The sequence below is a fragment of the Phoenix dactylifera genome, chromosome 13, assembly GCF_009389715.1.
Source record: "Phoenix dactylifera cultivar Barhee BC4 chromosome 13, palm_55x_up_171113_PBpolish2nd_filt_p, whole genome shotgun sequence".
Taxonomy (NCBI): Eukaryota; Viridiplantae; Streptophyta; class Magnoliopsida; order Arecales; family Arecaceae; genus Phoenix; species Phoenix dactylifera.
The window spans coordinates 1,256,027-1,279,601 of record NC_052404.1 but is presented as its reverse complement, the minus strand read 5'-3'; the positions used below and the strand labels follow the sequence as shown (position 1 = coordinate 1,279,601).

The 23,575-nt window shown below is 35.1% G+C and overlaps 1 protein-coding gene across 1 annotated transcript; it reads left to right on the top strand.

Moving 5' to 3' along the window:
- Nucleotides 1-715: 715 nt before the first annotated feature.
- LOC103721665 (probable cytochrome P450 313a2) lies at nt 716-19,662 on the top strand. The gene is made up of 7 exons (XM_008811956.4): nt 716-1,118; nt 3,516-3,715; nt 4,242-4,868; nt 5,768-5,918; nt 8,846-8,995; nt 16,086-16,252; nt 19,139-19,662. Exons 1-7 carry the CDS (start codon nt 803-805, stop codon nt 19,241-19,243), a joined length of 1,716 nt encoding a protein of 571 aa, XP_008810178.2. The 5' UTR covers nt 716-802; the 3' UTR covers nt 19,244-19,662.
- The last annotated feature ends 3,913 nt before the right edge of the window (nt 19,663-23,575 follow it).

Here is a 23,575-nt window from a genome sequence, read left to right as displayed (position 1 = left end):
GGTTAAAAAGTCTTTTCAACTATGACTTTATTGGTGGAAGTATGGGACAAAGACTATTCCAAAAAAAATTATATACAACCATTCGGCTAAAAATTATGCTTATAGCACAATATATATATATATATATATATATATATATATATATATATATATATATATATATATATATATATATATATATATATATATATATTGAAAAGAAAACTAGCCATCAAACAATAAAATTTGCAATATATAACAATGCCCTATCTATACCGTAAATTTGAATAAATTTTTATGGATTCGATTATAATAATCTATAATCATATTATGTGACTCGTTAACAAGTTTTTTTTTAAGTTTTAAATATTTTATTTTTTTTAATTTCCATAGCTGTATCTTGTAGTAATTAATTCATCCGATTTGTATGAAAAAAAATCTGTAATCGTTTCCCACCTTACCTTTTAAAAAAAGGAACGGTAGGGAGTGATGGGACAGCTGTATGGGTTGTATTAAAGCGATTCTTCCATCCACTTCTTCTTTAAAAAAAGCTCAACCTCGCATCCAATCTACCGGATACGGCCGGGCACGGCATGGGTGCCACTAAGTCCAACCAAAGAAAAAGTCCAACCTCTCCGCCAATCAAATGCTGCCACGGCACGGTCGCGATCCGAGCCCTCCATCTTTCTCTCGCGCCACAATAATAAAATAGTAATAAACAAATAAAATATCTCGCCGCCACCGCAAGAACAAAGACAGCCCACCAAACCCCCCCGCTCCCTTCTCTGAGCTCCAATTTCGATGAGACAATTCCTCGACCGCCATGGAAGCTTGCGACGCCTCGATCCCGTACACCCTTCTAGGGTTTCTTCTCCAGGGAGGCGGCGACCGGCCGCCGGCTAACTTCTGCTCCTCCGCCGCCCCCGGCGGACAAGGCTTCTTGAAGGACTACGTGGCGAGGGGTACCAACGCGTTGCTTTGGATCTCCCTCATCTCCGTCACGTTCTTGCTGTTCCGCAAGCTTGCGAGGCTGGTGGGGTTCTGGGCCAAGGGAAGCCGGATCCCGGGCCCGCCCTCTCCTTCCTTCTTCGGCCACTCGAAGCTGATCGCTGGATGCGGATCGGGCGCAAATCTCACCGGTAGATCCGATTCTTTTCTCACCATTTCTTGTTTGATGATATAATTTTTGATTTTTTTCTCGATTTTTTTTTTTTTGAAATCATGAACAGCCACTAGGTACTCTGTACCAACTTCGTTACCGGTAAGCAAGTTCCTATTGAATGTTGCCTTGACTCTTGTTCAAGTTGGAAAATAATAAATAGATGTGATTTAAACTCAGCTTTAAGAAAGTCATCTACATCAGACACTGAGATAAGTATAGTAGGTTATGCTATTAAATTAGTTTCTTGTTTTACTCATAATCAGAATTGTCAAGCATAATTCTGCATTTAAAAGACTTCTAACAACCTTACAGAAAGACAAATAAAACAAGAAACCAATTCCATGATCTGTCTAGATTAAGAAAAAGAGTTGTAATATGAATAATACATGCAGAAATTCTGACTTATTCACTTGTCCTTGGGAATCGTGTTTTACCCAGTAGTTCCTAGTAAGGCCTCTGTCTGCTACTGTTCCCAGAATTTACAGATTCCTTGTACAAACTTTATCCATATTATCTAGGATGTCCTTTTATATTATCTAGGTTTTAATTATACGTTAGCTTCATATCAATAAAAGATGCTCCTACGATCATCAATCATGGTGTGCTATCCAGCATTCCTCGATCTTCAGTGTTGCGCTCATATACTTTCCCTAGACGTCAATCTGGAAAATGTTAAGTGCATTGGGAGCTATATGACAGATCTATCTAATGGAGTCAGAGCAGAGTTCAGCTTAATTTAAGTTTTACCGATCAAAATAATATTTTTATTGCTGTTGTTGGATGATAGACAGTTGCTATTTGCATCAGCCTGCAATCCTTCTTCTGGTAGCAGCTTGTAATTTCATTCTGATGAGAATTTGTACTACTTATATATCTCATTTATTGGGTATAAGAAAAATAGTAGATGATTTTGAATCTTTGTTTGCAAAATGTCTTTCAAATAGGTAACCAAATCAATCTAAAACACAAACCTAGGTAACGAGTAATATGTGTAGTCAGCTTGAATATCAGTAATTTGCTGCTACCATCTCAAGGACCTGGAGTCAGAAAAGTAGGATGTTATCTTCATGGTGTCTCCATGTTGATGAAAGCTTACTAATGCGATATCTGTGGATGTAACACTCACGTCTTGGACTATTCTTATAACTGAACCTCTTGTACATTCCTTGGTTTGATAATGCAGGCAGAAATGATGTAAAATCTGTTGCAACAGAAGATTCCTAAAGATTTCAATGGATTGATGACAATTATCTAGGGGACCACTAGAAGAAGGATTTTTCTTCTACACTTGACCATCTCTAATAGCTTCTAAAATATCAAGAGAAAATTACACATCCATTTTTTCCTTTATAAATCAAACAGAAACCTTTTAGCAAATGCACAATGCAAAGTGATTATTGTCTTTACTACTGCCTGGATGTGATATTATTGTTTTCATACATAGGTTCCTTTGAGAAAGTATTTCTCTATAATATTGATATCCATGTCCTGTTGTTTTTCTTCAACAAGTATCTTGATATCAGTAAGAACCTTTTGCTCTGATGACAAAATAGCATGCTTTATGTTTGGTCAAATTGCAGATGTCTAACTAGAAGATTATAGAAGGTTTGTCTTAGTGAGTCCATGCCTTGACATAGCTGTGGAAATGGAATCCTCAATGCTCGAGAGATCAAATCAATTCTCAAGGCTTGAGAGATCAAATTAATGAAAAGGGCGGTGGGCCTCCCTGGGTTTTTTTTTTTTTTTTTGGGGGGGGGGGGAGGGGAATCCTTGTTCCTAATATTTGATTTCCAAAACTCTGTAAAAGAAGTGAGATATTGATCTTGCAATATAATTCATGAATTAGCAGGTATAGAGGCTACAGAACATGCCAATGGAACATAGCCTGAATCAATTAAATTACTTTCTAGAAAAGTTACTATCTGAGGGGACTGAAATAGGACTCCTTTTTGAACTTAAAAAACTACTGAATCCTTCTCTAAACGACCCAGGTTCATGCACTTGTCCCATTCTGAGATTTGAATCATATACTGTCATAACAACCAAACTATATTAACCTTATAGAACAAAAATGTTGGGGGTTATGTAAAAGCTATGAAATGAGTACTTAATAGGCAGACTTGTATGTCAACTTACTTTTTAGGAGCCTGCTAACTCAATTTTGTAGGGACAACAGTTCTTCATCATAAAAAAATAAGGAGGCAGACTAAGGACCTAAGACATATACATATGTAGGCTTGAACTCCTCTATTGTCTATGTTCAACATTGATGACATCACATGAGCTTAAATGTGAAAGGTGAAATATATAAACCTTTTAAAATTTGCTTTTCTAAATTATGTGCATTTCTAAAGCTAAATTATTGCATTGCCAGGTTATTTGTCCAAGTTGCATGAGAGTTATGGACCAATTGTCAGACTGTGGTTGGGTCCTACTCAGCTTCTTGTGTCGTTGAAGGATACTACTCTGATAAAAGATGTGCTCGTACAGGCTGAGGATAAATTACCATTGACTGGGAGGGCGTTCCATTTGGCTTTTGGTCGATTAAGCCTATTTGTTTCCTCCTTCAGAAAGGTATCTGTGAACTGTAAAACAGCACTTTTAGCTTTGGATTTTCTTTTATTGCTCGCTCCCTCCCTCCCTCCCTCCCTCGCTCCCCCTTCCTAATTGTTATACCACTCGGACATTTCAAACCATGAAAATTGTTTATTCATTGAGTTCCTTTTGCTACACAAATACTTTTGTGATATTGACGAGAATTTCTTTAATAGTAAGGAAAACAAGGGTTTGTTTATGGGAGGGCTTTATGCCACTTATTCTCAACTTGCATGCCATTTCAACTGGTCCCTGGTTTGCTGCAAAGTTTTCATAATGTTCTCTTTCTGTCTCTATCTATTTTATTTTTTGACAAGTTCTAGTATGTAAAATATTAGAGTACTCTTTGCTTGGTTAATTTGTAAACTGTTATTCTAAATATCTTAAAAGTTATGGTGGATGAGTGGATACTTATTTATGGCAATTAAAGTAGATAGTAATTGTTAGCTAATAACAACGTACAAGACATGTTTTAATTTCATGTCATTTGTCCACTTGGATGTAGGTACAAAAGAGAAGGGAATCTTTAGAAGCATACTTGAATGGAAAATTGGCTGAGAGAGCAAACATGATTTCTTGGAAGGTCGTTGAATGTGTCATGGGCCGAGTTGATACTATTATGGCTAAAGGTATTCTTGATTGCAGATCTGTTTCACAGCATATGGCATTTTACACTCTTGGAGTTGGTCTCTTTGGCGATGCATTCCTGGATTGGTCTGAGGCAGCTACATATGAGGAGCTCCTTCTGATGATTGCTAAGAATGGTTGCTTCTGGGCTTCTTACAGAATCCCTCCCTTTTGGAGGAGAGGATACTGGAAGTATCGATCTTTGTGCATGAGATTGCAATGCCTAACACAAGACATTATTCAACGCTCATTGGGCCAAATCAATCAAGATTCTTGTAAGAGAACTTCAGATACTGGGAGGGAAGCTGGTGCAGATGGTACGGTTCTGCTGGACAATACGAGATCAAGAGGTCTCTTCCAGGAGGAAATAGAGGAAGATGTTATTTCCAAAGAAGAAGCATGTGCAAATATGTTGGGTTTGATGTTCCACGGATGTTTAGCAACTGCTAGCTTGATCCATAGCATTTTAACATGGCTAGTCTTGAACCCGGAACTACAAGAAAAAGTAGAGATGTCTTTTCTTTCTTATCTCTTGCAAATTATTTGCTCCTCTTGATTTTTTTATGGCTTTTCTTCTAACCTTGTCACCTGAAAGCTATATAATGGATTGAATTATAATCTTAAATAATAAGATAGACCTGGTAAGCAAAACATGGTTCTGAGTATTGTTGCCGATAATTAATTCAGAACATGCAAATCTGCTTCTGCTTCCACTATCATTTCTGTGCAGTTTGTACAATCATCTGCTGAAAAGATTGTTGTTCTCATGCCCCTTTTTATCCAATTCTGGTATTCATTTTTGGTCCAAGTTTCTAAGGTTCAAATGATGACCCTAAGATGAAATGCTGAGTCCACTTCCTATTTCACTTCTAGGTGCCTCTTACTGTGAAATTCTTATCAATAGATTGATCTTATAAAGCACCTGAATTACTGGGACAGCTTCTTTAAGGTCTTAAGCTTTTCTCCTTTTTCTCTGGACTCTGCTAATTTTCTTTTCTTTAATAGCAACCTCATTTCTTTTCCTTTTAATTTACATGGCTTTTACAATCAAAAGTCTGCTTAAATCTTGTAATGTCTGATCTTCTCACTGGCTTTGTTTCAATTGTAAGGTGACTTTGATCCTTCTCCATATTGATTGTAAACAAGTAATGATATTTTTAGTACTTCAGTAGTTTTCATTTTCTTGATGATAAAGCTCCTTTTAGGTTATGCTTCTTTGTGTTGTTAATCTTCGTGACTTTTGTTTATTGAATCGTTCAAACATTGGGAAGCAAGTTAAATATGGTAGGCCTCTCTAATGAATTAATGTGTTGATGTCTGGAGTTGTAATATTCAAACATTTGTATCAAAATAATGCTTGTTAAACTATAGTGTATGTTATCTTATCATTCTCTTATACTGCAGTCATATTCAGAGATCGTTCGAGTGTGGGGAAGAACTTCTGGGCCAGATTCACTTGAGGTGCAAAAGATGCATTTCTTATTGGCTACTGTTTATGAATCAGCTCGTCTTTTGCCAGCTGGACCTTTGCTTCAAAGATGCTCATTGAAACATGGTAGCGTTGATTCATCACCTTGAAACATTCATATAATAACCAGATAATTGGTTACTTCACAATTCAAATGATTTTGCACATTCTTTTTTTTATTCTTTTTTCTAAACCTTTATTCAGTTAAAGTCTACAACTTATGTATCATGATTTTGTTGATAGAAGCTATATTCAATTAGGGATGATGGCAGTCTTATAAACATGCATCCTACAAAAATAAGTTTTTGAATCTTTATGTAAATGCAATGCAAATCATGTGGAACATATCAGTATGCTACATGAATTTGTGGACATTATATTTATGGCTGCATTTTATGTTACATATATATATATTTGCTTTCTACACAGAATAAGGGTGTCTATCAGGGTAGTAGGTAAATGCGTTGCCTATACTAGGCATTAACGCCCTTGACAATGTGCTTAAGTGGCCACTTCGCTATTAGGAACCTTAACTTTAAAATTCCTTGTGAATCAAGGGTTGCTGTGCTGGAACTAGGGCTCGAACCAGTTGCCCGGCGGCACGGGTCGGTATAGCCTTGTGCCGTTCTGTGTCGGACCTGTACCGACACAGTAAAGGGGGCAGGAGAGAGGGAGAACGGGAGAGAGGAAAAGAGAGAGAGAGAGAGAGAGAGAGAGAGAGAGGAGGGTAGCAGAGGCCGGTGGAGGGCCGGGGAGCCGTGCGGAGGAGGTAGAGGAGGGGCTCTGCTTCTGGTTCCCCTGCTTCGTTCGAAACAAGGATTCCGAAGGGGGCTTCCCTGCTCTCTCTCTTTTTCTCTCTTTCCTTATCCTTCTCCCCCTCCGTCGTCGGTTTCTCGTTTTGTTTACCGAAACCGTTCTGGTCTGCCGCCGGTACGGCTCGGTATGCTCCGACCGGATAGTTCGGAACGGTTTCGCCGATCATGTTATGAATCTTTACTTACATAACTTAAATGAGCTTTTATAATAATTCCTATTATATGTTTATAATGATGGAAATAAATCTTCTAACATGCTCAAAAGTAGTAAATTCAAAAAAAGCAGATAGCCAACCAAAAAGAAGAAAGAAAAAACATGCACCAGCCACTTCACATAATATTTTGGCACTATTATTTTTCTATTCTTCATAAAATGGCCAACAACTTCAATAGCTAACAACTATTATAGATTGACTCTTGGTTGAATGGCACTTTCTGCCATCTTCAGCCTTTTCAGCATCGGTCTGTCCCTGTAGTTCATGGAACATAGATATCCATGAAGTTTATTTTGCACTTTTGCTCTTATCCATCCTGGGGGATGTGCACTTTTTATTTGAGAGTGCCTTCCATGATCTTTCTTCTTGTCATTAACTAATTTTTTGTTGTCTTACCATTTTTCTCTTCTTGTCCTCTTTGCCTAGCAGTTAAAAAAAAAAAAAAAAACTATTATGAGCTTTAACTTTTCTTTTGGATGGCAGTGAGAAAGCTATTGTCATTTACCGAGTTATGCAGGATATTATTTACAACATGAGTTGTAATTTTCTTTCATAAAAAAAGTATGAGCTACAACTTTCATCAGCGATAACACATTAATCTTAATTAATCTTCTATAACTATAACTTGAGCTTGTAATCTCATATTTATAATATGTTTAAATCATTGCATACATTAGTATCCTTTAGAGTAATTTTAGATATAATAATATCTATAGGTGGTGATGTGACATTCTGCCTAAAAATATAATCACTTGACACAAAGTTTGCCTTGGCGGGTCTAGCCTGCCTATACGAGAATGGGTTCTCAAGTGTGTCCGAGGGCAGCCTAGCTGCCCAAGAAGCAATTTGGGAGACATAGCTATCCTCAACTTCAACTTCAGAGAGAGACTCATCCTGAATAATATACAATGCATGATTGCACATCTTTTTTTATGTTTTTTAATTCATAAGACCAGTAGACATTCATATTTATAAGTCGAAGAGCTCACATCCTGAAAAGATTTTATTTCCTTCATGAGGATACAGTCTGTTATCAAAATGTACCTTCACTTAGAGTAAGATTTCTTATGTGAGTTTTAAATGCTTGTTTAATCTGTTTTTAGTATTCTCAAAATTCATTACTATAAATTGGTGCCTTTGTCATGGTCTTTCAATAATCAGATTTCTATTTTAAATGGTAATGACAGTTAATCCTCATGGAAAGCTGGAGTAGTTATATGCTCCCTGTAACTAAATTTGTAGTCTTACCAGAATTTTAATTTTATGGGATTTGGCTTCTGATTTTCTATCCGGAGTTATGCAGTGCACACATATGTGCTGAGTCCAAGACATCTGGAGGTTGAATCAAAGTTTAGTGCAATAATGTTGTCTGATTTCATCATGCTGGATTGTTTTACAAATATGCTGTGCAGCTTTATGATCATGGCATGCAAATGTTAAGTACAGCCAAAAGGCCTCGGGAAGCTTTAATCTTCTAACCACAAATTAAAATGTGTGTATTTGGATCGGGGAAATTGAGGCCCACTTCCTAGATTGACTGCCATTTTATATTTAGGCCTCCTTGATGGAAGTTTTAATTCCTGGTCTCTATTTAGATGGCCATTTTGTGGTTAATCCCTGGTCCCTGCATAAGTGTGTACACAGCAGTTATATACAAACACAGGCATAACTGTGTGGAAAGACATGTCTAACTATATTCAAGGGACTAAATGGAAAATGCTAATTGTATCAGGACTAAACATAAAATGGCAGTCAAACAAAGGACCAGGTGCTAAGTTCTGCATTTGAATATTTGCTTCTTGGTTGTTAACTTTTCTCTGTGGTTTTATTCTTTTTCATCAATATTTTGCTGCTTTAAGTTCTTTAATAGTTTATATCTGACTGACACTAGCAGAAAGAGTGCTGCATGAGTTTAATGCTATTATTACTTGCCCCTTGTATGGTGACCCTGTCATGTGTGTAATTTTGTCCTCCTTGTTTACAGACTTGATTCTTAATTCTAGTATAACTTTACCGGCGGGAGCAATGCTCGTTGTTCCTTTACAGCTGCTGCAGATGGATGACTCTATATGGGGTAAGGATGCCAGCCACTTTAATCCACATCGTTTCTTGTCGAAGGCTATTGACCATGGAGGTAGCCCTCTTCCTCCCCCCCTCCCACCCCCTCGCTCCTCTTTCCTCCCTAGTTGTGCTTGCATTGTATCTTTTTGTGATTCATTTTTCTTTGCCCTTTAACATTTGCAATAATATAATCTTTCTCATGGTGGTTGTTATTATGTAGTCTTTCATGCCATAGGCATATATGTTAACATGAATTTAATGTACTGATATCACATTAGCTTTTATTAGCTTATTTGCTAAGATCGTTCCTTAAAATAAATGTAATTTTTATCGAGGGAAGCGGTATGGAAACTATAAATGCATCTAAACTGGTGTTTGCTTCTTGTATCCTGAAGATTGTTCTTGATTCCCTAAGGGAATTTTGTACTTCTGATGTGAACATATCAAGTGAGTTATCTTTTAAAGTTCCTTAAAGCTTGAGTTCTGGTCTTTTCTTTGATACTATGGAGCTCATTTAACTGCAGCTACCAGAATTACTTCTGATTCTCTATTTCGAGCATCTCTATATGAACAAAATGGGTGTCTTCATAGTATGATGACAGTACATATAGAAGGCAGTTCTTGCTAGTTATTACTCCAATGTGTTATTTCTAACTTTGCCCTTCTATTGATATATTAGTCTTCATAGTACTAAGGCAACAGATTCAAAAGGTAGTTCTTGCCAGTACTATTGTTTCTGATGTTGTCCTTCTATCAATATACTCCAAGGTAAAAAGTATAACTAATTTTTGGTCCTAAAGGAAGTAGTTTTTTTTTTTTTCATTAAAGCAAATTTCTTTTCTAATTTAACTGCTGACTTTTCTCTTCCTAAATTGTAAGGAAAAGTTTGCGCTGAAATTGCATGGTAGTTTTGCTACTAAGCCTATCTGGACTTGCTGTTCCACTCTTTGTGAAGCTTTACCATCAAATCGGCAACTCATTATCTCAGAAACTTTGATTGCTATTGACTCACCTTCTCAGACCCTTTGATTGCACTTGCAGATATATACGTACTACACATACATACATAGATACATATATCAGTGAAATCGAAAATATTTTGATATCTGTGTGCATATATCAGTGAAATCGAAAATATTTTGATACTTACTTACACAATGTAAACATACACATGCACATAAACATATCTGTGTGCATGAGCGTTCATTGTTTTTCTTTTTTTTCTTAAGTTTAAGGATGCCAGTTTTTTTGGTATGGGACACTAATAATTTGATAAATAAAATCTTGGCCCTATAAACTCGGTCAATAAAAATCTGTATATCCCTAGAGATTGGCCAATACATTAAAAGCAGTGCCTTGAAACATCAATGAATCTCAATTTTTTTTTAATTCTTCATCTGATATTTTGATATCTTGATATATATTGGCCTAGATCTTAGAACTTGTTGGCTCTTTCTAAATTTTCCATGCAGGATTGCTCAGGAATGGCTTGCTTATGCGTTCATCAGGCTAGAATATTTAGGGGTGTTGCTCATTTTAAGAACTTCCTGTCCAATCTCAGAAAACAAGACTGAAGTGAGCTATTTGGTGGATTAAAGGGTATATTTAGGTTTTCTGCTCCACCCTGGGGTTCAGAGAATAGGGTTTAGTATTGGGAAAAGGATTATTATGATTTTATTATTAAGTGGAAGGTTCAATTGTGACCCAAAATCAAATTTCAGGGAAAACATATTTCTCTTTAGGTTAAAGAGAATTTAGATCCCAAATCAAATCTCAGAAAAATAAATTAGATTTGTGCAGGTTAAGGAGAATATTTCACATGGAAAGAAGAGAGAAGAAAGAAACGAAGCTGAGAGAAGAGAGAGGAGATGAGTGAAGAGTAGAATTCCAAGTCTCATGTGAGAAGAGACTTCTTTCTCCGCCAAAAGTCACATATAACTTAGTACTACTCCTTTAGCTTTGCTATAGCTATATATATAGCCTAACCTATTTTATAAATGAAGTAACCAAATAAAGTAGAAAAAAAAATAACTCGGGTACCAAATAACCAAGAGATCAAGAATATTAGACAGACAAATGAGTTAAATGCTCAGCGGTCAAGTGACTCCAGTCCAAGTTAAGGCCAAATAACCGAATGACTAAGATTATGACCATGGCTAAAAAAATACAGATACAAACTCAATAAATGAGTAAATCTGAGTTGTTTGATAGTTTAACATTCTAATACATGCCATTGACTCTCCTAGCAGTAGAATGGGGCCTTAAATCATCATGATGTAAATTGGGTTGAATGATTGAGGCCCTTGATTTCATCATAGATCTTCTCAAAATCAAGTTATTTTAGCCACATGCATAGACAGGACATTGATTACTTTTAAGTGTGAGGTATGAGCAATGATCTTAATGTTTTAACACTTACAATCACAGATTTGTTAAAGGTATGCACCATCAAGAGATATGTGAATGAACTTTTTTGACTCGCTTATCTAGGCATTAAATACATTAAATCTATGCATTTAAAATGAGGGAAAAGGAGATATACTATGAGTAGAAGTACATCAATCTAGGCATTCTCTACGGTCAAATTGACTCCCATTATCTATGCAGTTTCATTACTTTTTCATCAAGTATAAGTTTCCTGCTACTAAAAACTAAACATAGCTTACCCAATTTTCTGACAAACTAATAATTGAATTAAGTATGGGAACCTATAGTTTCAATGATTCATGAACGAAGTATCTATATAATAAAAAAGTGTTTAATTTATCCATACCATGGTAATTTGTTTGTCAGTAAATTCATTATTGGGATGATGTTGTATCTGCCAAAATATAGAGGAATGCACCTTCAACTTATTTGAAAATTGCACAGAATGGAGATGCCTTTAGTATGAAAAATACTGAACTCCAATTTAAAATGACAATTCTTAATCAAAAGATGAATTTAATGATTTCTTGAAATTTTTAGTATCATCTTTGAAGTTTTATGAATTACAACTTACTTCGTAAGAATTTAAATCTTTGATTAGTAGGGGAACTTATTAGACTCCTTGTTTCACTCTCATATATGTAAGAGGGATTATGATTTGCAAGTTAAAATTCATTGAGTGTTTCCATGTATGTATTAACTAAAGAAGGAACTTAATACAGTGCCCTTGCCTAGCATTCACCTTGTGTTAAAGAATTAGAGAAATCTTTAACCATGTCCAATACTGTGATAATGCAAGATATCTTTGTAGAGAATATTTTTCATATATAAATAGCATGCATTGCTGAAATCCCTCATTGGTGTCAATGGTGAATGAGAGAATTTCATGGTTGGCAGCATGAAGGATGGCTATCTTGTTGGTGTTCTTTCTTGGTGCTTGGAAAAGTTTAATTACAAAAATAAAATACAGACTTGGTCCCCAACCCTTTATGTAAGCAACTTTGAGTGGTTAGACTGGAAGATCATTCTATTGGAACATGACTTCCACTCATCTAGTAAGGTGAAAGCAGAATAGGGTTTTGATGCTGCTAGTGTCACCACTACTGCGTACATACATCTGATGGTACCTTATTATTTAATGGTAGCCTATTGGGTGCAGTTTAGGTTTATTGTAATTTTCAGATTATATATATATATATAACATTCGAAAATTTCTGAAGTCATTAGGATTTAATTTTGTGTAGATTAGGTGTCTTCTGTAGAGGAATCTGTGAGAAACTGAGTTTTGCGTTATAGAGGTCTGGAAAATCTAGATATTATTTACCTGAGAAGGCCATATGTGGTCCTCTGCTAGACTCCAAGAAGCATGATAAACTGTTTTCTTTCTCTCTGTTCTTGTGAAAGGCATCAAGGATTTGATGTCTGATTTGCATCTCTTACTTCCTCCTAGTTTTTCTTTCTGTCTCTTTAGTTTTTCTTTCCGCCAACCTCTTTCATTTTACCTGTTTTATTTTGCTTCATACTATTTTTGTTTCTATGTTATTTTCTTAAACTTATCCATATGCTGTGCTTTTCTGTGTATCGATGACTTGCACTTAGTCTCATATATGTCTTTTTTCTAGTGGTACACACTGAATTTCTGCATAGATTCATATAGGCAACCTGAAATACTTTTACAAGTCGACTACCGACCCCTGCCAGTCACTCAATCAGCCCTAAATTCATTAACATATGATCTACACATCTCTTATAAAACTCAATATTTTTCTTGACCATTGTAATTTCAATTTTGATACTTTTACCTTGAGTTCTAGACTTATGGTAAAAAAAGTTTAAAAAGATCCAAACAAGAAAAGTTGAGAAAAAATAAAGACAAGCTAATTCACATCGTTTTATTGTGTTATGAGTTATTTAGGATTATAATATGTATTTTGGGTAATCTCAGATTGAAATTAAACTGTATCAAAGCTTAATTCTTTAAATGTTTAGACTTTTTTTTCTGTAATATTCTTACCATGGACGTCTGATTCAGATGCTCCTCCTCCTTTGTCTTTGTTACTTTCTAGTGATCTGGCTGGGTGTACTCACGTTCAATATATAGTACCAACAAAAAAAAAAAAAAAAAAAAACCTGAGAAATGAGTGCAAAGCGCATTTTGAGAAATGCTGAATTTGCATTCTGAAAATAACCAATACACACTCTCTTTGTCCTCTTTCCCCACATGCCTCGACCACATCAGTCCCACCACCTACAGGAAGTTAAAAAAAAAACCTCGATTTAGATTTTCTTTGCATGAGTGATCTTTCCATATAGACTTTTGCTCTAAGTGTCCTTTAATTAGAAATTTTGTCAATCTAAAATTGTTTTAGTTCAAAATGATTACTAATATACCTTAAACCACAACATGGACCCCATGTCTAAAAAAAGTTAGAAGCTAGGCCCCATTAGAATAGAAGAAAAAGATTCATCTTCGCTACCTATTTCTTTTCTTTTTAAAGAACATAGGCGACGAGTAGAGATTTTATTTTTTTTAATCTTTGTAAGATATCTTTTTTATTTCCTATGCTAAATATGTGAATAATTTTAATTATCATATATAGATGCCACCAATTTTCCCAATTGTATAATTTCTTATCAATCACCAACTTTTGTTTCTCATATGATCTCTCACACTTGTTTCCCAACTCGGCGACTCTGCTTCTTACAATTCTCTAATTTTTATAATTTCTCTATACTTTTCTTTGTTTTTTATAATTTTCCATAAAAATTTAACTAAACTTTTCCTCTAAGCATATTTCATTCTATTTCATTTTTATAAATCATCAGAGGAAAAAAACATCTAAGCATATTTAACATTGTTGCATTTTATTAATTCATCTAATCAAGAAGAAACCCATTTAAGTATATTTTACTCTATTTCATTTGGACAAAGAAAAGAAAAGGACCAATCCAAATAAAAAACCCATTTTATTTCATTATTTCATCTTAATATTTCACTTTATTTAGCAAAGGAGGAAGAAACTCATTTAAGTAAGAAAAATAAGAAGACGAACTATCTTGCCTGATTAGTAAAGATATATCAAGTTTGCAGATTGACCACATTGTTTTAAAAATAGGCTGCTACAGCGGCTATAGCGCTTTCAGCCGAAGAAGGCTATGCTAAATATCATGGTGGTGCCATATGGCACAAGTATGAAGTGGGAAACCCACTGTAGCAGCCATGATGCTGTGTTTGAAGTGGGTGATTTATTTTATAGCAGACTGGACCACTTTCCAATTGAAGCGGTCCAACAATCAGCTAGTCCAATAGGATGATTAAAACATGGGCTGGTTTAGTTATTTCATACCCATGTTCAATTGGAGCATGGGGGAGAGAGAGAGAGAGAGAGAGAGAGAGAGAGAGAGAGGATAAGGAGAACTGGATTATTTGTATGATTGTGGACATCTTTCTTCTATGGTTGATGTTATCATATTGTAGACATCTTTATTGAGTGATGTAATTATGTTTGGTGGATGATGATATTGCTCATTAGATCGTGTACCTTTACATTATACAAAATTATAAATGTTGATATGATATTACGATGATACGTGGATGTTGTTTTAAATTTTTCTTTATTTTCTTCATTTTTTACATGAAGTTGATGTAGAGTTGATATCTTTGATATTTAGTAAGAAAATATATATATACTTCAACAGCCTGCTTTGGGTACATAGCACTTGCTATTCGCTATTGGCTAGGAGCCCCCCTGGCTGTTATGTGCTTTCTATCCACTTTTTAATACATTGACTTTCCAGTATAATAACTTAGACAAAAGTTATATAGATAAGATCATTAGAGACTCAGATGAACGTGTGATTTAATAATATCGAACACATATTAAACATAAATACATATACTTGTTAACAAATGGGGTAAAAGAACGGCAGCTTCAGTTGGTTTCATCTGAAACTGTTGAAACCGGTGGCCGAAACTGAATTTTTTGATCAGTTTGAGATCTATCCCAGTCGAAGCATGTTTCAGCCAATACTTTAGTCCTCTTATCAAAACCAAGACTTGAACCAAAATTCTAAAATCTTGTGGGAGGCTGCTTATTGTTGTTTAAGACGATCTTATTCTTGTGTCAAAAGCTATGTTCATTTCTCTCTCCTTTTTCTACACATCAATATTTTGCTCTTCTTGGTAGTATAATATTTCTGTGGCTTTTAGTTGGTTGCATTTTTGTATCATTGTCTTCTGAGATTTTTCACCATTTGAGAATTATCTTATTAAGAATTTCTATGAACAAAAAGGCTATTGCCAATTTGTCTGATGCTACAATAATTGTTGCACCTGACGAGAACAACCAATGCCAGTCACCTGTATTAGTTGTTTAAATCAAATAAGGATTGAGCATTACTTTTGGGCATAATGGGGTTGATTTCTTTTACCAATAGTTTGAAGGATTGTGCTTTATTTCTGATAGTTTTACTGAGTAAGATGCTTCCTAATTCCTGGTATATCAAAGCAATATTAGATGATATAGCTTTGATTTATTTACAAAGGTTTAATAGAACTCCTCCATTATCATGCATTTTGGCTCCTTCAATTTTATAATTTATGCATGTTCGCTCCCAATACTTCAATCTCCCTTCAAAGGAAATGGAATTTATTCCATTTTTCATTCCTTTAAAGCATTTCTTTGAGATACTTATTTGTTAATGTTTTCAATATCTGTCTCAAAATGAAATTGCAGGCACATTTGAGGAACATGAGAAGCATGAAGAGTGCCCATTTATAAGTGAACCAAATAAAAGTGCAGCATTTCTTCCTTTTGGGGCTGGTGCACGAGCATGCATTGGACAAAAGTTTGCAATTCATGGAATATCAGCATTGCTTGCATATTTACTTCAAAACTATGAGGTTGGTGATCTGTGTTATGTTTGTCAAATTCTTCTAAAATCGACTTTAATGCTTCACTTAAAGATGGCATAATTACTATTGTTCTAATATACTCTTCTATGCATATTTTATGGAGCTTGGTGCTATTAACTATTTAGTTAGTATGGATTCAAAAAAAACATATTTAAATTTTAAAAACGGACACATATAGATCATTCTTTTAGCAATATCCAAGAATTAAGGTTCTCCGAATTGGTATCGGAGGTTGTACTAGCCGGTGATTGGTTTCGCATGGAACAATTGGCCAGGTAAGCAGGTGGGAGGTTCCCCTTACTCGAAGAGTAAGGTCCTAATTAAGTAACCACCTTTTAAGCTGCCTAGACACCAATTAGATCAATTAATCTAATATGACTAGCTCATGTTGGTTCACTCTTGACTGATTGAGAAGGTTTGTATTTAGGTCTCTCTCGATCGACTATTCACATCTCATGCAAATATATATCTACCCGTATAGACATAAGCATTAAACATCCAGGCATTTATCAACAAATAAATTTAAATGGTGATGATCATGGATCCAGGATGGGGTCATTTTACAATCACATGCACGTCAATTGGTTTGATCATCTTCAACTTTTGACTTGATCTTGATCCCTAGGTCCAATTGTGATCAACTCCTTGATCCATCTTCAATCAACCCTTGATTTCGATCCGTGCATGTTAAGCTTGTTAATGTACATATCGATCAACCATCGACGTGCAACACACATCACAGATTACATCCCAGATTGCTTTAAAAATTAAATAAAATAAAAGAATAAATTACAACCCTTTTTCATGAGACACGCAGGTCTTTAATACATGAATTTAAGATGCACGCAGGCATCTGAAAATTAAAATTACATGCCATCACATAGCATCACAGAATATCGCAGAATATTTCAGCACATTCAAAAGGGTCCATCCATGATCATCACCATACGCATCTCATGCATAAATATTATTTTCAGATCTGTAATTTAACTGATTATTTCATCTTATGACTTGCTGATTATGCAAGATATGATTCTAAATATTTGTAATCACATTACCAAAGCATTAGAATCATTAATCTAAGCATTCAAAAATTAGCATGCAGAAAAATCAGCAAGCTGAAAATTCTGTATGCAGAAAATTTCAGCAAGCATAATTCTTTAAATTTTAGATTTAAAATGCCTTTAAAAATTTAATTCCAATCTTAATCTACATAACCTGGCTCTGATACCACTGTTAGGATCTGATGCATGCCGCAGAAAAATTTCAAAAATTTTTAGATGTGCAGCGGAAGGGCATGTGCGATCCCGTTCATCGCATGAACGTATTTTAAAACCGTCGTTTGTAGATAGATTAGGATTAAATTCTTATAAACCATTTTAAAATCATTAAGAAGATCAGATCTTCATCTTGTGCGGGTAGATGGTCTCTGCAAATCTGATTTACGTGGATTTGTTGAAGGTTCGATGGAAGCCGCACACGCATCCGGCCTCTACAGGTATCCACACGAGGTATAGCACCAATTGAAGCTTTTGGATCTTCCCGGGGTGCTAGCTCCCTTGCAGAGATAGCTTTTGATGGCTGATATCCTCTCCTTTGAATCAACTTTTGATTACCTTGAGAGGAGGAAGAAGGAGGGATGTAGGAAGAAGAATGTAAAACCCGCAGTCTTTCATTTTTCCCTTCGCGTTGGAACCAAAGAATGGAAGGAAGAAGGGCCACGCCACAAGCCTTTTTTTCTTGCTTTCTTGTGGCTGAAAGGAGGGATGGAAGGAGGTTCCTTGCTGCCAAAAATCCCAAGGAAAAACCATGAAAAATTCGTAGCCCCTTTGAACCCCTCTTTTATGGTGTGGGGATAGAGATGAGCTCCTAAATTTTAGGAGCTCATCTTTATCCCTTTGTGAATTCAAAATAGGAGCTCATCTTTATCCCCTTTGTGATTTCACCAGGGATCATCGACCATCAGAATGGTCCCTGTGAGTCTCACCATCCACCAGTGACACCTAGCAGTATGTAGTGGCTACCCAGCAGAGTAGAATGATGAACCTGTAGGTGCAGTTATCGTATGATACAGTATTTCTATCATGGATTCCTACAGACCGGAGGTCATGGATAACTCGTCAAACCCCGTCGTCCGACATATGTCTAGATTTATTCGACTTGAGTTCGAGAGTGAAAAACTAAGTCGTCATTGGGTCCTCACCTAACACTCTGTACCTGCCAGCAAGCAGTACGTGACCAAATTGCACGATATTTGAAACTTTGCTTGTGATTTTAGATTAATTTTTGGAGGGACATCTCAGATTTTAATAACAAAGAATGGATTACATACATCAATGCATTTTTTAATTCTTTTTTTGCAGCAACAAGCACTGCATGTATTGTGACCGAAATCGGTACAGATTTGTAATGTTATCAGTTCAAAATCAAAAACAAACTATGTTTCATATATACCATGTGTTAGTAATCTTTCTTTTCTTTCTTTTGATAATTGCATGCTGCAACTAGCGTTTTTTCGTCATTTTGGTGTGTTTATATGTAGAAATGCATAACATGTTTGATTATTTATGCATGTGGCATGAAATCGATGCTTAAAAGAGCATGAGGCATAATTGGCTTTTGTTGTTTACCTGATTGAAAATACTCCTCTTTAAGTTAATTAGCGCATGACATGTTGCTGAGTACCTTTAGCTGTAAAAAAAGGGGACTTGAGATCAAGAGGTGATTCACGAATAATTTCTTTTTACATTCAACTAGTTCTTTCCATCGGCTAAAATCATACCTTGTAATGAATTACAATATCATATTCAACTTTGGCAAAGTTGTACTGTATTTGTTAAACTCATCAAACATAAATAAATGTTTACATTGCAGATGAGACTTAAGCCTGATTTTGAGAACAACTCCAAGCCCACAGTGCATGATTGCCTTCTTCAGCTTCAGGCAAGCCCAAAGGTTGTCTTTGCGAGAAGAAATTAGTGAAACCAGAAAAAAATAAAGGTGAATGATATGGGTCCTTTTTTACTGGTGTTAGATAAACATTACCCGGTATAATAACTCATACGACCTGTGGATGGATATGTTGATGATCCAAGAAAAGGTACTTAACTAGAAGTGTTTTTCCTCCCAGTTTTTAACAGCTCCAGTGATCTCTGCCAATCCTTTTTTAGCATTTTGGAAGCACTTGGGAGCTGTTAACTCAATGGAGCTGTGTGCATTATATACTTTTCTTCTCTTTTTTTTCTTTTTTTTTCCTCCATTGGAGTTTGTTCTAATTCTGTTACTTGTATATATAACAGTGAGGGTGCAGTATTAAAAGACTAAATAAAACAAATTCAAGAAACAAACAAAACAGTGGCTTCATATTGTTGTTGACTATTTTCTGTTGCACATTGAAATTTGGGATCTCCATGCTTCCTTTTTCCTTGCAACTCTGTGGATCTCTCCACTATATTACAGAAGGAACTTGCAGATGGTTGTCTGACCATTATTGATTTGATGCCTCTCCCTTGTCTTAGCTTCTCTCTTTTTCTCTCTCTATTACTTATTTGGGGCAACATATGTTCCTAAGTATATCAAAGAACTCTTTATGTAGGCGATGAAATCTTGTCTGAGCCAACCATGTGGCAAGTAACATGAGAATTATGGGTAACTCAGGATAGGAATGGACAACAGAAGCAATATTCTCTTGAGTGGCCGAAAAGACCCAGCTTTTTTCAAGCTTTTCCTTCTCCAAATGATTCTTTGAAATATTCTCAATAAACAAATCCGTTCAGATCTATTCAATCATGAGGTGGACATGGATTTATTCTTCATTTTTATGCTAATTTTCATGAGTAAATATGCCAATTTTTTAAAAATCTAATGTCCATTATTTTTCTTTTTTATATATATAATTATTTGAGTTTTTCAAACTTTTGATGAAGTTATATTTTTGTTCTCAATTTGAAATATCCAAATTGTTTCTGAACGCCAAACATGTCGCTATGGAGTTGGAATAAACCACAGCAGAAATTTTTGGTGCTGTACTCGAACTGTGCCGAACCATGATTAGTAACACCCATATCATGTCTATGATCTGTCATTGCGGAACCATGCTTTAGTCACTCTTATTGAACCAAAAAAACCTCATTAGTCGCTTACTGAGATAAATCATGTGTTCTAGTTCTAATCATGCCAACTTAAGCCGGCCTCCCGTATTGCCATGCTCGCATATTGACAGCAAAATCCATCGGAGAAACCGTGCCTATTTGAGCATGATCTCCACTAGTTTAGGGGTGCTTATTTAAAGGTGATGATAATGATAACGATCCAAAGATAGACTTCTTGCTGAAAATTTAATACATGGTGGCCTTTGAGATTTGAAATGCTTTCCAAATGCATCACTGAATACATAAAGATGGCTACGGTTATCGGGTGGATTTAGAGGGGGTCGAGGGGTGACGGCACAGACCACCCCTTAATCCGTAACATAGGGATGATGATGACAGATGGGAGGGTCTTTCAGGCCAAGCATGTATTTAGAAAAGCCAATGGGGCGGCCGACTGGATAGCGGCCCACCACTCAGGGTACAATCTTTGGTCAGGGGAGGGAGAGCTGCCACTAGCACTCTGCGAATTGTTGTATTTTGACTTTTTTAGGTGTATCCGTATACGCACTATATGAAACATCCGCTTTCAGCAAAAAAAAAAAAAAAAAAAAAAAAAAAAAACATAAAGATGGGCATAAATCTCAAAAGTATGCAATGTATTGTAGGAGGGTTCTAAGCATTATTCAGTTTCCATTTGGCAACAGAGCTAAACCACTCTCATCCCATAAAATCCAATTTCTCAGTTCCTTCTCCTGTAGCCCCTGTTTGGGTGGTGGGATTGAGAGCTCGAGAATGGGTGGCACAATTCCATGAATGGAATTCTTGGTAAGAGAATTTTAGTGGTATTGCTATTCTATGATTCGAATAAAGAGAGAAGAAGGAAGCAATTCCTCAAATTCACTCGACTCGAACTCTTATAGAAAATAGTACAAAATTTGTTGCTCTGGATATTAATAATGCAAAAAAAAAGTTAGAGAAGTTTTCTTGTAGGACTTAAATTTTTGATAGACAAATGTAATAAAATAGTTATGATATTTCTAATACAAACATGATATATAATGATTAAATAATAAAATATCTTAATCTGAAAACTATCTTAATTAAAATAATCAAAATTAGAATCCGAGGCTTTTAGATTTTTTGTCAAAAAATAATACTCTCCATACTATGCTTCCCCAATCCAATATGAAAGGCATGTGAAAAATCTTAGTCCTAATATCTCCGATTCTAATTACAATGTGGCATGTGCAATACATGGATCCTTTATTTAAAATAAATAAATATATAAAAAATAATGCTAAAGTTCTAGGAAGACTTGAACTTAAAAAAATAATAAATTTTAATATAAATCCAATCTATAATAATTAAATAGTAAAATATTTTTAATCTTAAAATTATTATTCATAAAATAATCAAAATTGGAATCTAATGTTTACAGATTTTTTTGTCAAAAAGAATATTCTTCCTGCTCCATGCTTCCTCAAACTGCAGCATTTCTCTCAATATGATGGCTGTGAGGTATTTAGAGATTTAAAAAAAAAAAAGTATTAGAGTGATACTATCTACCTTACAAATTGGTAGATATATCTGTGTGCATAGGCTAAAGTTTAGGCCATTAGTTTAATGTAGCAACCTAAGTTAAATTGTATGTTCAAATATTGACGCACTATTATACCAAATCATGCTTCCTTGGATAATTCTCAATAATTCCTTTGTTTTTTTTTTTTTTTTTTTTTTGGGGGGGGGGGGGGGGGGGGGGGGGGTTGAGTTAAATTTTTCAAAATTTACAAAATATGTGCAGCAGAAAACTCACTTTTGAAAGTGTCCATAAGGTGCTAAGATAAGTATGAACAATAAATAATCCAAAGAATAAAATGGACATGCTAAACAATCAGAATACCTCAAACACAAAGAATTTATAGTGGCTCAATGTCAAACCCAGCATCCACATCCACTCCCCCAGGCTGCCTTATTAGGAATTTCAATCTTTTAATCATCCTCAATAATTACAATCATCAGATAATACGACCAAAATCCCTAGCCTAGCCCAAGCTAGACACTCATTTTCTGAGCATGAGCAAACATCTTATACTCTATTTTAAGGTGCAGATTAATATATGCCTAATTTCAATAGATCTGAAACTTGTCACCTATAAATATAAAAAGAAATAATGAAAGAACAATGAATATAATAAATGCTCCTTAATGAGCTAGGAAAAAAAAAAACCAATATGGTGCTCTTTAATTTTCCAAAGGACAACTCTTTTTTTAGCACACTTCAGATAGAAATCTTCACTTAACGCTTTTGCAGTGGCGATTGTACTTGTATTGAATGCTTTTCAATATATGTAGCTCCTTTTCTCTTTTAATGTGTTCAATCTCTTTGATCATTGAAGCCTTTTTATGAAGGAGAGGTGCTGGAGAATAATTTTTGACCATTGAAGATCATTAGAGAGCAGTTAGGAAGCATTTAATGTAGTCTATTCGTGTCGAAAAACTAACCGTTATAGAGCTGATTCCTAGAATACACGGATTGACTCCTATGCACAGGGGTTTGACTCCTGATATATAAAAATTTTGAAATTCACTATTTTGACCCATGGGCATTGAGGGGTCGACTTCTATCATGCTAGAATTGGCTCTTATACTATAAAAGCCCCTAAACAACTTTGAACTCCTCTCGTGATCTTTTGAGTTTCTCCATGCTTCTTTAATTATCAAACTTTTGAAGTTTTCTGAGAAACAAATTAAACTACTCCAAAACACACAAGCATCAGTAACATACTCAATTATTTTGAAATAATCAAAACCAATCTATTAGATTAACACCTTCCGGTTACAAAATATTTAACTTGAAAGGTGTGTCTATAAAATTTGACAGATCCAAGCTCCCCTGTTCCACCTTGGAAACATTAATTATCTAAAACATGTTTAATAAAAATATAACAACTACTTTTAAAAAACCATTTTCTTTTCTAATGAATTATAGTATATGGTTCTAGGGAAAATTGACTTATCATACAAATAATGAGTTGTTTTATGATTTCTTCTGATTGAAATTTGGATTGATCTATTAGCAAATAAGCTGAGCTAGAGCTAAGATTGGCTACTTAAGTTCGACTCCATTAAACTTGACATCTCAATATTTATATGTTTCATACATTTTATTAATTATTATTTTATATAAAAATTATTTATATATTTATTTAGTTTTTATAAA